General features: G+C 38.1%; 1 protein-coding gene across 1 annotated transcript in view; it reads right to left on the bottom strand.

Annotated features, from left to right (window-relative positions):
- The window catches only part of LOC132109740 (catenin alpha-1-like), a 102,770-nt gene that overhangs the window by 20,330 nt on the left and 66,014 nt on the right, over positions 1–16,426 (bottom strand). The window contains exons 10-15 of the mRNA XM_059516053.1: positions 15,048–15,140; positions 14,590–14,746; positions 13,212–13,412; positions 9,240–9,391; positions 2,794–2,904; positions 240–421 (exon numbers count right to left, since the gene is read on the bottom strand). Coding sequence (XP_059372036.1) covers positions 240–421; positions 2,794–2,904; positions 9,240–9,391; positions 13,212–13,412; positions 14,590–14,746; positions 15,048–15,140 — 896 coding nt within the window. The remainder of the gene's footprint in view (positions 1–239; positions 422–2,793; positions 2,905–9,239; positions 9,392–13,211; positions 13,413–14,589; positions 14,747–15,047; positions 15,141–16,426) is intronic.

Genomic DNA, 16,426 nt, shown 5'->3' with positions numbered 1-16,426 from the left:
TCAATAATCGAAAAGATTTCCCTCTAAAAAGGCTTGTGCACATTTAATTGCCAATGCAAACTGCCATACAAACAGATATAAAGCTGAAGCACTGAGCCGAGACGTAGTGAAACCAGAGCAGTAGTGCTTGGCCAGAGAGGTCTATGGAGTTAAGTCTAAAATAGAAGTGTGTGTGTGTGTGTGTGTGTGTGTGTGGTCTTTGAAAGGCATTCGAGCAAGGAAGAGGCGTTTGAGCTCACCTGGTGAAGTCTGTCATCTCCATCATGATCATGCACATTTGCTTGGCCAAAACGATGATGTCATTTCCGCTGTCATCCCACTTGGATACCTCGGCGTCCAGCTTGCTCTTCTCCTCCTGGAAACTGGCCACCTGCTCGGCAATCTTCGCCTTCTGCTCCTGGGGTAGCTGAGCCATGATGGCCTGCCAATTCCACAGAGAATCTCACATATAACAAACCGTTCATAAATCTGCTCAAGATACGCTGATCTATGACTGTTAATGAGGTAAAGAGATGACAAAGGATATGCAATTTAAAAAGAAAATTGATGTTCAATCCCCCCCCCCTCCTGCGTCTTTCTTTGCTTCTCTCTTACACCTTCCTTTGTCCTTCTCTCGCTCTCTCTCTTTCTCCCTCTCATTTCTTGCATGACCAGCCCGAGCGAGCAGGAGCGATTTTACAGCTTTGGCTGGTGGCGTATGGGCTATGAAACATTCCTCTAATTCTGTAAAAGGTTCACAACCTTTCAGAACTATGCTGAGCAATGCTTTCTGCAGCCTCAATAGCCCTACAAAACGCGAATGAGAAGGCCAGTTGAATATGTGCCACTGCATTCAGCACATCAAAGATGAACAGAAAATTAGCTTGATTTTTTTTTCAAGTAACATGTATGCCAACTGTAATGCAACCTTGATAGGAACAAGGGCATTTTTGGATCAATTTGAGGCATCACGCTCATTAATCCCAACCATCAAAACTCAGTGGTCAGATATATATATTCTGTTCAAAAGTTTGGGGGCAGCACAACCGTTTTCAACATTAAGAAATTATCCTTAAGCACCAATTCAGAATATTACTATGATTTCTGAGTGATTGGAGTAATGGCTGCTGAAAATTCAGCAGTGACATCATAGGAATAAATTACATGTTAAAAGTATTAAAAAGAAATATATAAAAATAAAAGTTGTTTTATGTTCATTATGTAATTTTACAATATTTCTGTTTTTACTGTATTTTATCAAATAAATGCAGCCTTGGTGAGCATAATAGAAATACATTTCAAATATTTAAAAAACAATAAAACTGCCCCAAACACAGTAGTGTATACAAAAAATGTTTTCATTTACGCATATTAATGTACGCATGTCAAATTATTTGTCGCTGATATATGCTGCGTCACACCTGGTTAGGACATGCTGAACATTGATTAACTAAAAAGAAAAAAAACTTCCTTAATTGAAAAACCTTTCTGACAAGTTCTCACAAAGAATTGATATTTTCAGCCTCAAACAATTTTCTCTTTAAATTTGGAGCACCTGCACACACGTGGCACACATTAGTGCATTAACTTAGTGACTGGGATTCCCACTGGAGCTGGGGACTAAATCAAAAGCCCCTGGGGGGGTGGAACAGGAGGCTGGACAGTGATTACATACTTATATAATCACATTCTCACTCAAGCACAACCTCCACTGCCCTGTTTTCTACAACTCTAAACAAAAATACTTCTCGCTTCCCCAGCAACAAGGTTCAGTGGAAAACATAAGTCTTCTGCAGTGCTTTTATCTTTAACAACAGCTTTCTGTTCAAGTCTTGAGCTCTTAAAGTCTTCTGCCATCCCCTAGACGATTAGAGCTGAATATTTTTTTAGTTTTCATCAACATGCTCACATCACTATAAAAAAGTAGGGTGAGAGGTTTGTAATTATATTCGTGCAAGCTTGGGGAACAAAGAATAAGCGAATGGCACAGCGGATGTAAATATGAATAGATGACAGCCTTACACGACCAGGAACAATTCTTATTGACAAAAGAAAATCTCAAATTTTAAAATCAATTAAAAAAAAAAAAAACTTGGGCCACATATTGCTTTTCATTTGTGCTGTCACACAAGGAACTCTGAACAAGTGCACACAGGAAAAGTTAGCACTCTTACTAACAAGATCCCCCAAAACAACTTGGTTCCCATTGCCTCTCTCTCACAACACTGAATTTAAAAAGGAAAACAGGATGCCAATCATCGGCAGTGTCTACCATCACCACAGCTGTGGACTAGAGAATATATTTAAACTAATAACAAAATAATAAAAAATATTCACTGTTCCTTCCAGCTATGTGGGGATGGATTTTCATATCATTACCAAGGCAACAGAGGAGGATGTGAAGGGAGGGGGTGAGAGAGAGGGGAGGACTGGAGGTAGAGAGGGGGCGAGGTTTGATGTCTGTTTCGCTGGTGGCAACATCAGGAGCGCTGTTGACACGAAATCAGTACAGAATAGTTTCTATGCTATTGGAGCTCAACAGCAAAGGTGGATTTGGCCGTGATGCTGCACATCTGACCTGTGAATAGAGCATTTAGCACCTCACAACGCTGTCTACAACTCTTGAAATAGACTGTGATAAAGTTTTATTATAGAAAGATTGAAAAAGATGGAAATTACTACGTCCCTGGACAGATTCCATACAAATATCCACAAAGGAACCTTACAGTCTTGTAATCGTAGGATCTATTGAACACCTTTTGACAGGCCAACCATGAAACCAAAGCTGTGGACTACAAAAGCCCCAACTCTCACCCGAGCGCTCTGTCCGGCGATGAGCTGATCGTCTTCTGTCTGCACGCTGGTCCTGCTACGAGAATCAAAGTCTTCTGTCTCAAAGTCAGAGTCATCCAGTTCCTCTGGGGTCTGTGGGGGATATAGAATATAGGAAAGCATTAGAAAACTAAAGTCACTTAGGGACTGCAGCAAAAGCTTAAGGTCCTGATATACTCACAGCAAAGTTATTTTTCATCGGGTTAAAAAGTAGCATGAAATACCTTTGTCTACTGTTTTACGAATGCCTTGGTATACTGTTAGCAAACAGTGATGGCATCTGGTATTTAGATGAGCTAGTAAATTTTTGCTATGCGCTTTGCTATCCTTGTCTGGAAAGTTTGCTTAGATAAGTTGTTCCAAATTCTTTAAAACCTTTCTCATCTTTGGAACACAAATTAAGATAAGTTTGATGAATTCTGAGAGGTCTCGGACTCTCCCATAGACAGCAAAGATCTTATCGTGTTCTAGGCTCAGAAACGTAGCAAGGACATTGTTAAAATAATCCATGTGACATCAGTGGTTAAACTGTAATTTTACGAAGCTACGAGAATACTTGGTGCGTAAAGAAAATAAATTGAATTGTTGAATATTATTTGTGTTTTCTTTGCGCACAAAAAGTATTTTTAGCTTTGTAAAATTACAGTTGAACCACTGATGTCACATGGATTATTTTAACGATGTCCTTGCAAGGTTTCTGAGCCTTGATTGTGTTAGGATCCTTGCTGTCTATGGGAGGGTCAGAGAGCTCTCAGAATTCAAAGATATCTTAATATCTTGTTCAGAAGATGAACGAAGGTCTTACAGGTTTGTAACAAATTGAGGGCGAGTAATTAATGACAATTTTCATTTTTGGGGGAAATTATCCTTTTAAGTGATCAGAGCAGTTTTTAATATTGCTATGTGGTTTCAAGGTCCATTTCTAATAATATTCTATTCCCTGGATAGGTCCGAGTACCTCCTTCAATGCAGCAAAAAAGTGATGTGTTTCGGTTTAAAACTTAATTTTAATAAACTCCAACCTCAAATTATAATGATAATAGTGATACTTTCTTTAGCAAGCACTCTAAGCATAAAGAACCTACCTATGCATTTTTAAAGCAAAAATGTAATGGCAGAAGTTTTAGCAGTGAAATATTTCTACTGGTCTGCTGTAAAGAGAAATAGAATGATCCGGATGCACCAATGCAGCGGGTAGACCACATTTTCCCTGTACTGAACTGAACTAAATATCTTGCTCTCTAATCCCTGCACTGAATGCCAAACATGCCTTTTATAACTCTACTGCTCTATTAGTATGCACTTGCGAGCAGAGGGACCTGTTTGCAGAGGGAAAAGGTGGAGAATGGGGAGGGGTGGCACGGTGGGAAGAGCCCTCACTGACAAGAAAATGCATTTCAGCTTGATAGGAGAAAGGACGAGATGTGAGAAGATACGGATGTATTTCGCCAGTGCTGCAAGTTGTGCTTATCCGACTGTCTGTAAAATCCATTTATGAGGAGATTTTGACTGGCTCACAATGCATCTGTTCCAATAATAGACACCTCAAGCATCTCAAAACTCTGCCTGCTGAAGATGACATCAAAACAACATACACCCAAACAAAGCCAGTCAAGATGTGGACGATACTTTAGAAGTGCCCAGGCTCATCTCATACCAGTGTTTTGGCTGTATCTAGAGATTCAGACTGTTGTAAAAATTTGGATTTTAGAGTAACGGCGCTAAAATCTCAAATTAAAACTTGTCGCTTGCAGAGTTGCGAGTATGCTTTCAAATAAATTTTCCTCAATTGAACTTTATTCTATTTTGATCAAATAAATAAATAAATAAATAAATAAATAAATAAATAAATAAATATATTATATATATATATATATATATATATATATATATATATTAGAGCCCGACCGATATATCGATATATTACATAATAAATAAATAAATATATATATATATATATATATATATATATATATATATATATATATATATATATATATTAGAGCCCGACCGATATATCGATATATTACATAATAAATAAATAAATATATATATATATATATATATATATATATATATATATATATATATATATATATATATATATATATATATATATATATATATATATATATATATTAGAGCCCGACCGATATATCGGCCGATATAAGCTAATTGCATTTAAATCGGCATCGGCATTTATAACGGCTGATGAAACATGAGAAACAGTCTCATGCTTCACTCATGTTATGAGTGTTGCATAGTGTGCCCACCAGAGGGAGCTCTGCAGCTCCAGAGTTAACAACAGCGCCAGAAGTCCACTACAGAAGAAAGCGATTAGCCAAGCCACGGAGATGTAACTTACTGTTTTGACGGTGAGTCTGTCGTTCGTCATGTGAAATGATTGTAGATTTAGTTCATACCCTGTATATAAAAACTGTGTGGTAGTTCTAGCTAACGGTCCTATCATTATCACTTCTAAATATTCTGTAACATCACTTACAGCCGCTAATGCATTGCTATATTAGATTAGCCACAAAGCTAATACCATGTTTATCAGTGGAAGAGCGCGAACGTTAATAGGAGGTCAAACTATAACGTTATCGTTTAACTTATTCTTAGTCTATTGCGGTGTGTTTCCCACATAATGACCGCGTAATTGGGCCTTTCACACAGGACGCGGTATGCGCGGCGCTTGCCGCTGGGTTCAGCGTTGCCCTTCAGATACAACGCGATTTGCGCTGGGCTATGGCGTAGGCGGGGTTTTAAAAACGTTTAGCGGGAGCTCTTTCATAGTCTGTTCCTCCTCCTTTCGGTCAGAAGCAAACATGTTTTCTGTCCCGTTGTAAGAAGCGAGCGATAGCGCTAGTCCTGCTGATGAGAATTAAGAGAGAAGCAAGGAAGAAGAGGCTACCCTCAGGTCCAGAGAACAATTTGGTGAATTCAGGCTGGTTAAGTTACTCTAACGCTAATAGCTTCCTTTTTAGCAGGCCCCTTAAATGCTTGCTATTAACTTGTTTGAAGGTGGTTCTTCTCAAAATTGACAGCGGTGTGTTCATGAGACTAACGTTAACCATTCAACTTCGAATTGATTCCGTAATCTTCCGGTAATAGTAGGCAAGACGATGTTCTGTGAGAGCAAATATAGTGTAGTTACAGTAACTACAGTAGGTGCGTCAGAAATGATTAAACCAGAGGGGACATGTAAATAAATGTGAGCTGAACAAGCGCTTTTTTTTTTTTTACATATTGTTTCAAAGCAGCTTTACAGACATAACAGGAAAATGTTGAAATAATATTGTTAAATATAAGTAGGTAATACCTATTACTTGACAAATAAAAAATATATATATATTTCTCATTTTTGCCTATGTAGGAGATCCCAGTTTATTATTATTATAATTCTAATGATGACATGAGTAATGATACATGGTGATATTATTAATACACATGCTTATTCTTTCTCTGTCTCTCTTTCTGCCTACAGATGGCTGAAAAAGGTGAATGCTGTAGCAGCAAAGTGTGGGACTACTTCTGCAAATACTTTAACTTTAGTATTATAATTTATTTACAGTACACACACAGACTGTTAAAACCATTTTCAACTGGAAGAAAGTAAAAGTGTTAAATGTTTAAAACCAGACTGTTTTTTGATCATTAAAAAATATATACTTTTGATGTGCAATTGTTTAGTCATTGAGACTGTAATCTAAGGCTTTTAACATAGTCCATTCTGGAAAATGGTTTATACAGCCCACATACATAGAACAGGCAGATATTTTGCTATTGAATGTTGTGTAAGTGCAGTTTATAGGAAATGGGTCTAATATCCAGATTATATATATATATATGACACACCGTATTTTCCGGACTATAAGTCGCCCTTTTTTTCATTTACAGACTTACAGTCAGGTGCAACCTATTTATCAAAATGAATTTGTCATGAACTAAGAGAAATGAACCAAGAAAAAACATTACCGTCTACAGCCGCGAGAGGGCGCGCTATACTGCCAGAGATGCTGCTCAGTGCTCCTGTAGTCTACACTGAAAACAGAGCGCCATCTCGCGGCTGTAGACGGTAATGTTTTCTCTTGGTTCTTGTTTCTAAATGAATGCGACTTATAGTCCTGTGCGACTTATATATGTTTTTTCCTCATCATGACGTATTTTTGGACTGATGCAACTTATACTCAGGTGCGACTTATAGTCCGAAAAATACGGTATGTATGTATGTGTGTGTGTGTATATATATAATGACATTAAACGCATTAACTTTGTCAATCATCTTAATATAACACTCCATTTCCAAGAATGCATTACTTCTCTTGAAATTCATTTAGTAAATTCCTCTTCCTTTCAATTTCAATTCAACTTCCTGTGGGATGCCACCCATTAAGTTCAAATTCCAACCAATGAACTACAAAAGGAATTCTGGGAATTCTAAATTTTGCACAACCCCAGTCGCAAGTGTAGGTCGACTGTGTGCCGAGTGATGGAACCACAGACAGCTCAAAAATATCTACCTTGCCATCCAAGAAAATGCATCATATCTATAAACTAGGGCGGTTAATGAGCAGGCATTTGAATAAACAGTCTAAGATGCCTGAAGCGGTGTAGGTAAGGTGAGGTGCCTTTGCAGGCTATAGTAACCGCTCAGCAGTTATGAGGATCTGTGCTACGGAAGAGCCATTAGTACCAGTGTCATCCCCTCAACAGAGTCTTCGAGGGCTGCCTGCCTGTCAAATATTAGGTGACGGCCGGCCGGCAAGGACTATGAGTGCAGTACTTACTGAGGTTAAAGACTCTGTCCATCTTAAGTAGCCTAAGCCGCACACTTGTCTCTTCCGATCGAGGATTTCCTGTGCAGCGGAGAGGTTGATGCCCACTGGGCACTAGTGTTGGCTGATTGGCTAGCGCTCAAGCTCTGTCTAAACGTATGAGCTTGACAAGGCATGCGTGTGGAGGGAAGCAACTTGAAAGTCAAACATGAAAGTACTTTTTTTTTTTTTTGCTATCTCAATGTCTGCAGGATGTATTAAAACAGTGGTCTCTAACAAACCCCAGCGATCGCCAGACCTTTGGGCAGTTTACTTATCGGTTCGGACGAGTCGTCTCAGAACAAGGGCCCTGAAGCGTTTAAAAATACTATACAGTTGGAAAGGAACAAAACAAGATAGCAAAGATCACGCCTCTCCTTTCGACCCAATGCAGGCATAAAGCATTTCAGCATCAGGGCATGTTCAACACTCGTGTTAAACCAACAGCAAACAAATAGATCCTGTCTGCCAAAAGGCATTTTGTTGTAACCATTGAATCAATCTAGATAACTAGAGAAGGATGTCTGGAGTGGAAAATGAATGAGGCCCCACAGCTCTCCTAGGATTTGAAAAATAAAGGGGAAAATACTAATTAAATCCTGTTTCTAAAAAAATCTATTGCATATTATAATGCAAATAAAGCGTAAAGGATCCTTCATCTAATTTTGTGTTTATTCTAATTTAAACCCGCTGTTATTAAATGAACATTTTGGAACAAGTCAGATAGTTTCTTCTGCATCAACCAGTGAGTTGATGCAAACAGTCAGCTGGAAAGAAATGTCGCGATCATAATCAATATATAATCAAATATATGATTGCGTGTGTGTGCAGCCCAATTTCCAGAGGCTTTTTAACCGAATGCTATTCTGGCTTCATTATCCGGGTCGTGACTGCACTATTTGCTTTAACTAAAGGCGCTAATACATTCCAACACACTTCCTCACAAGCCAATTACTCAAATTCAGTGTACATTATCTTTGCAATTAATTGAAAACTCATTAGTCTGGAACTACGAAAGACTATATTTGTCTCAATTAATGCCTTTAACCTAGTTGTTCCGGTAAAGTGGAGTTAACGGTCTGTGCGTTACCCTGCGCGGCAAGAGCGGACTATTGTCTGCTTATTGTCAGACTGTTAGCTAACGCTTCACTGCAAGCTAGCAACCATCTGTCCAATGTTCCATTTCAGCACAGGGAAAGACCATTAAACCTCAGACAACTACAGCTCTGGTAATAGTGCACATGGAGAGGGAAATCTGTTCAATTAGGTTACCATTTGCCCAAAACAAATTCACAATTAGTTTCTAATAAAGCGGCACATACATGCACACCAGGCTTCAGGGTTTTTACCCCTCTCATGCGCACCACCAATTAACCCTTCCCTCTTCTTCCAACGAGTTTGGATATACTTAATTGGTGCTTTTTATGTTCATCTGCCCTTTTGTTTTATGATAAACACCAGCTTACATGTTCTGCCTACTACCTAACAGGTGTTTCAAGTGAGAATGAAAACAGTACAGGGTTCAAAATGACCCGAGGATGAGAATTTTTATAGGCAAACCTTACAAAATTTGGAAGATAAACTTTTTTCCATTTAAAGGTTTCTGCTCACCCTGATCATAAGCACAGCCTTCCTGATGTCTCTCACACCATCGTATACCAGACGAGAGGCATCAATAAACTCGTTCTCATCCACTGGCTGACCTGGGTTGGCACTGAGAGCCTCCACGGCTGCCTCTATCTGCTCGGTGAAACGTGGCATCACTGTAAATACACAGAAAAAAAAGTTCAATCAAGACTGTAGAAATATATCATTAAAATTTGAATTGAATCAACCCCAACTCCTTCCCCCCCAAATCTAACTTGGAACGCCTGAAACAAAGTTGAGTAAAAGCAGAAATTCACAATGGATGTGTTGCTAGGTTTTAATGACTGCTCAAGGCAACTTTTAATCAGGCTTTAGAGGCACCCTTAAACGAATCAATCACAAGACAGGTGGCAGCAATACCTCAAAGCCACACATTTTGAGGGCTGCTTCCTATATGTTTTGTGGATGGCATTTACCAGTTTATTCCCAGAGGATATTTAAATGACAACGACTGCATGCAACACAAATTAATACCATCCGGCCTGGAGACCACATTTAGAGCTTTGTGCTTAATGAACCAAATGAGAAGTTTTTAAGCAGTAAGCCAAACAAACAGACTGGCTGTTAAAAAAATTTAACTGGATTGAGATGATCGCAAAAAGCTTTCATAGCTAGAATATGGTTTCTGCTCCTAGCATATCTCTGCTGCATTTCATGCTAAATTTTGGGCTGAACAAGCACTAGGGATATTTATTCAGACTGGGCCATCTGATACCAAACCTTCATGAAATTTGGTTGGCTGATTCACCGATTCAGCATAATCTATAGCAGCTTGCCCAACAACTTCTTGAAGCCGGCCCTCCAATAACCCACCACCTCCCAGCCATAAAACAATAGTCCCTCCCTATAGGCCCTGAACACATCTACATTAATACTCATTCACAATTTAGGACTGCACTGGGGAGAACAGACTGAATAGGAAAATGTACATTGGAAAAAAGTGAATAATTGGAATTTGCATTAATAAAAGTTTTTCGGTAAGCCTTGAGGCTTACAGGGCATGAGGTTAAAGCAATCGTTAGTGACATAACATCCTCTTCTTCGCCAATATGACCGAGCTATTTGTTTTAGTGCAAAGCTGTACAGAGTACACAAAATGTGACTTAGCATTTCCCAAGAGAAAGCCCACAAATGAACAAGAAAATCATATGCTTTGTCCCAGAGGAACGAACCATCTCTGAGATTTTAGTCTTAAAAAGCTTCCTGAAGGCATCCAAATGCTATTATGTTACAGCACATGAAAGTAAAATTACATTTTATCTACCAAAAGAAAAAAAAGTATAATAGTAATATTATGCTTTATCTTCCTTATAAAGCTAGAGTGCAGATACTGATCCCAGGCAGTGTCTAAAACTTAGGTAAGCTGCCTATCTAGACAGCACTTTTGGCCACAGCTATGTTATGCAACCTCGCGAGGAAGTCGATAAAGCTACTCTTATTTAAAAATCAGGTCTTGTACAAACACCCTACAAACACACTCAAGGAAATTCCGACCCAGATGGCAGCAGCACTATTTTTGGATGCCTGTGCAGCTTTTTCAGATATTAAACAGGAACAATGGATTTTAATTAGAAATCAGTTACACATACACAAGAGCAATCACCAAAGATAATATCAAATGTAGAGTTTTGACCAAGTTAGGATTGGATGAATCATGTTCAAAGCTGCTGTTAGACAATGGTAAATTAACATTTATATTACTGCACCAAATAATGCCAATCAAATGCTGTCTGCAATTATCAGTGTTGGGAAGGTTACTTTGGAAATGTAATAGGTTAGATTACAAGTTACCCTGTTTAAAATGTAATAGTAGTGTAACTTTTTCAATTACTTTATTAAAGTAATGTAACTAATTACTTTTGAGTACTTTTTGATTACTTTTCTAAATTTGTGAAAATTAAAGAATAATAAATAAAAGCATATACATCAACTTCAATACAGTTATCTAATAAGCATGTGACGTATTCTGTGTAATAAACTCCTGAAACATTGGTGTTTTTTTTAAACTGCTGTCTCTTTGTATATGATGATAGTTTTCTCAAAATAAGTAAAATGCACATGAAGTGACACAGAGCAGTTCTAGAAATTATGTTTATGTGCTCGTGTACTCCTATATTGACACGCCAGAGGTTGAAAACACTGCGAGCTTCAGTAGGCCTATGTGTAGTAAATGAAACCATGTCTTTGCCATTAATTTACAGGAGGGGCGGACTGGGAAAAAAAATCAGACTGGAAAATTCAAACTCATACAAACAAATTCATGGACAAAACTATTTTTTTGTATGGACCTGACATAAAGGTTTAAATCTTTAATTTGAGGACATGCAAAATAATTAAAAGTTCTCTCCTGAACTGCACCTTCACTTCCATTTTTCTCTTCAGTCTCTTTATTTTGCCCTGTTATCCATCTCTCTCATGACTTTAATACTCAAGATTGAACAAAACTATACTTTACAATACAATACAATACTCTACAATACAATATCTTTATAGAAAAATCCTAATACTGTACATGAGTCATGTTTTTCCCTTACAAAAGTTAAACATGCTTTTATTAGCCTATATAAAAGTAAAATAACCTTGTTTTGTTTTTGTTTTTTTTGCAAATGGATTTGTATTTATTTTTAAATAAATACATTTGTAAAATAATTTTACATTTTTGGTTACCACAGTTAAACAATAGTAACCATTTTCTCTGGATTTATAGTTAAATATTAAAATGTTAATTTTCGTAAGGGTTGTGTTGTCTGTCGTAGCTCCCCCTAAACCTATGAAAAAATCGGATTTTTTTCAGCTAAATTCCTACTGTAACATTACAACAGATAATAATGATGTCCTTTATATAGTATTTTGAGTGATGACTGATGAGCAACGTGCTGCTGCTTGATTAAATAAATAAAATAAACAGACAAAAAAAAGCATCTTTACAGATGAAACTGACCTGAAACCCTGAACAGTAGTTCTGCTTCTCTGCTCCAGCAGTCCACTGTATTCTCTCTCTCTCTCTCTCTCTCTCTCTCTCTCTCTCTCTCTCTCGCATTGATTACTCTGAGTCTGATCCAAACCGTTTGGCGGAGGCGCAGAGAGCGCGCGAGTCATGACTAACACTTCATGACTTATTAGAGATTTAATTATCAAATGGCGAATTCGCAAATGATCGCTTTAGTACATTCGGCAGGCAATTATACAATAATGATATTAAATAGTGGGGCAAAATCGGCTGCCAGGCCACCGGGAATTGTCCCGGTTCTCCCGGTGTCCAGTCCGCGCCTGATTTCCACAGACACGCAGAATGTGCAAGTCATATATTGCATTTTTGGGACTTAATATTCACAGACACTAGTCCATGTCATGTTTTGATTCAAGTGTACTGACCTACTTTTGATTTAGTCATCCAAAATGTGGCATATTCCGTCTGCGTTAGGCATTCCGTTTTTATGACTGGATTCTATGAACCAGACTGTGTTTCCGCATCCCGGAAATTATTAGGGCGGTATGTCTCAGAATAGTCAGTGCAATTTGGGAAAGAAATCAGTTAAATCTGTATGTGGATGTGTGTAAATATTCAAATGTAATCCCCTTTGTAATCGTTAAAAATTTCATAACTAATTTAATTACTCATTTTTTCGTAGTAACTTTAATTACAGTTACAATAATTTTGTAATTAAATTACGTAACGCCGTTACATGTAACTAGTTACTCCCCAACACTGGCAATTATGCTTATGAGTTTTGATTTAGCAGTATTATTTGTTGCTTATTATTAAATATTCTTAATACATAGCCTTTTCCACCACTGCTACAAAAAAAAAAACAGATTTTGGCTTATTTTACATAAAAAATTGGCTGTAGCTATAGATATTTATGGCAAAAAACAAAGTCTATGGGAATTTCAGGTCTATAGTGTTCTGGTTTATACCTGTATTCTGGTTTATACCTGTATTAGTGAGAAGCTTGGTGGCTTCCAGAACCTTTTCTGTGTAGACCCCAGGTTCATAGTTGTCCATCTCAGATGTGACCACATGGACCACACGGGCAGCTCTACCACGAATGGCTCCAGCGGTGCGATCCAGGCCATCAACATCCTTCTCTTGCAGAGCCATGACACACTTGTTAACATCCTCCAGAATGTGATTTTCTAAAGCAAAAAGAAAGAAAAATACACAAGAGAAGCAATGTTTAAAATAACTAAGGAAACAACACTGGAGAATGCACAGAATGCACACCACAATGCAGAGCACGAAGACAGGAAATTCTCATCCTTCATGCTGAGTTTAAATTGTCCCTGACTTAAGAACATTAACGGGAACCACAAGGATGGATGAAAAAAGATTAAACACACTCAGACAGTTTAGTAATGGGTGACTGGGAAATGCAAATCAACATGGTAAACTGTAATCTGTCCTTGAGAGGAGGTGAAGGCAGTCAGTCAGCCTACAGCTTAACAAGAACTCTTAAAGGCCACGTCTGACAGGAGGATGGTAAGTCTTTAACATTAGTGATAGAATGTCAATTCCACAGGAGAGAATTGACACTCAAGAGCTTTTGTCTGCTCCTGAGAACTAATGAACTTCTTTAAACGTGGCCACTAAGCAGCCCATGGTCGGAAGTAACTTGTGTCATCAATTGCTGATAGAAATGCAGGAATAAAGGCTTTTCACCTCTTCTGCATGAAGCCATTATGGGTATGGTACAGACCAGACAGGACAGGTGCCAAACAGCATATTATTAGATTGAAGAAAGATGAAATAATTCTTCACAGTTTAAAAAGCTTGTTCTTTATGACATCCCGTGAGGTTGTCTTCTTGCTAAAGACTACTGTCAGAAACTACTAAGTCTAAGTCTAAGTAGACTACTAGTCTAAAACACTTACAAATGAAATTAAACACACAACATGGTTTATATACTTAAAGCAACTGTGCACCAAGATTTCTGGGAATAAATTAATACTAGTCAGAGAAGCTGCATTAAATAGATTACAAGTGACAGTAAAAGACATGCACAAATGAATGCTGTTTTTTTTTAACTTTCCATTCATTAAATCAAAAAGAATGATTTTCTGAAGGATCGTGTGACACTGAAGACTGGAGTAAAAGTTACTAAAAATTCAACTTTGCCATCACCAGATAAAATGATTTTCAGTGAAAAATTACAATTTTGGTCTTTACCCCATTTCATGGGGTTTTTGGAAAGAGCAAAATTAATATTCTGCTAAGCATAACAAGGGTAGAGTAAATGTGCATGGTAGTTATTTGAAGGTGAACTTCACTTTTAAGAGCCAAGATCCACCTCTACACTTTGTAACGTGGGCTTACCAGACACGCAGAGGAAGTCGTCAATGGAAGTGATGTCATCCACTGCATCAGTAAGCACTCGCACCTGTTTCTCCCACTGGTCCTTAAACAAATCCATGTTATCCTGGGCCACTTTGCTGTTAGGCTTGGCAGCCAGAGCCAATGCTGCATTAATCACCTGCAATTACCACAAGAAACCCATTAATCCACTTTAAGATGTACAAGAACCAAAAATCACATCTACAAACATTCAGATTGATAATCTGAGCCCATTTCCTCCCCACAACAACCTTATAAAAACACATTTACAATCGTTTCAGATTAGGACAGAGATTAAACCATGTTTATTTTGATGGAAAGACACAAATTCAAAGCTCCAGGATGGAGGAATAGTCATTGGAGCTCAGATTAAAAAGCAGACAAAGCCAGAGTGAAGTGGGGGACATACTGCAGGCGCATCTGCAAAAAAATCTACGTACCTGAGGGCAAAGTGTTTCCAGTTGAGAAGCAGCCATCCGTACCAACTTAACTCCCTCCTCATTGTTTGAGATGGAGCATGCAAGGTTAGCTACCTACAACAGAAAAATTATTCAGCTTTTTATCATATAACAAATGAACAGCTAACAAAAAAAATTTGGTTTTCCATCCCTCAAACAAATAGTTTTAATTTAACACACCTGCTGTCAGCTGTTGATCTGATTATTTGATAAAATGATAAAATAATACAGCAGAAAAAAGCCCCCCAGACGATTAAGTCAAAACAAAAGCAAAGCCTGAAATTGAGGTCTGGTCTTCTCCCCACATAGGGAATATATTTCATATAATTCACAGGATGATGGCTGACAGCGTCAGGGAGTGGTTCCTAGAGATGATTAAATCACCGTTCTGCCAGGCGGCTGTTACCTCAGGAAAGTGAGGGAGGCAAATATTCCTGACACTTTCAGAAACTCCACAAGCTACTGAAATCTAGAGTGCTGAGGCAAGCAAACCCAATGCCTGTTGCTGATGTTTAGAATGTTAGAGAGTAAATTGTCATTTTGACCCACAAATCTCCCTCCTTACTCAAGATTGCCAAGCATTCTCTGCAAACAGACATTATTTGCATCTGTTTGCCGCAGCCAGTCTTTTAAGGCAAAAAAATTGATTTTTAGGGTGACCTCTATACAGTGAAGTAAGCACAGCACATTGCAGAGTAGCTTTGTTACTTAAGACAAGAGTCGTTTTAATTAAATGTTACTCATTTGTTTAGTGGGACTGCTTGGAGTTACTCTACCTTATCGTAATGTGCGAGAATTAGCTATGCCAGGAGTTGGAAATCCAGAACACAAGGAGTGTATGTGTGAACAGGGCTCAGCGCAGTCACAGAAAATGCCCCACTGACTACAGGAGTACCACAGTCGATGCTCTTCCACTTGCTCTCTTTCCCTTAAGCACCATACTGAGAATCTCTCAAACAGCAGGGTGCCATTAACAAACACACTAGTCAAGCATTAAAAACACGTATACATGCCAACACTTTGAACAAGGCGCACTTCAGTAAGTGCCACAACATTTAGCAGCTAAATCTCATCCGATCAGATTCCATTGTACCTGGGCAGGGGTTCCTAAAGCGGTCAGTGAAAAATCTCAAACCCACCTTTAATTCAGTAAACCCTTGTAATAATCTAATAAAATGGCATTCTATACAAGTTTTGTGCTAATTGCTGCCACACCTAATAAATAAAAATGAACAAAGAATGATTAATTTACCTATTACCAATAACCACATTTTCTTTTATGCACTTGTTATTTGGCCAATGCATTTCCTACAGTAAATAAACCAGTTTCCAATTTTTCTGCCACCAGCTAATGAGTGTTA

This window comes from Carassius carassius, chromosome 29 (assembly GCF_963082965.1).
Source record: "Carassius carassius chromosome 29, fCarCar2.1, whole genome shotgun sequence".
Classification (NCBI taxonomy): domain Eukaryota; kingdom Metazoa; phylum Chordata; class Actinopteri; order Cypriniformes; family Cyprinidae; genus Carassius; species Carassius carassius.
The sequence above is the reverse complement of the archived record's forward strand: the minus strand, read 5'-3'. Positions and strand labels throughout refer to the sequence as shown.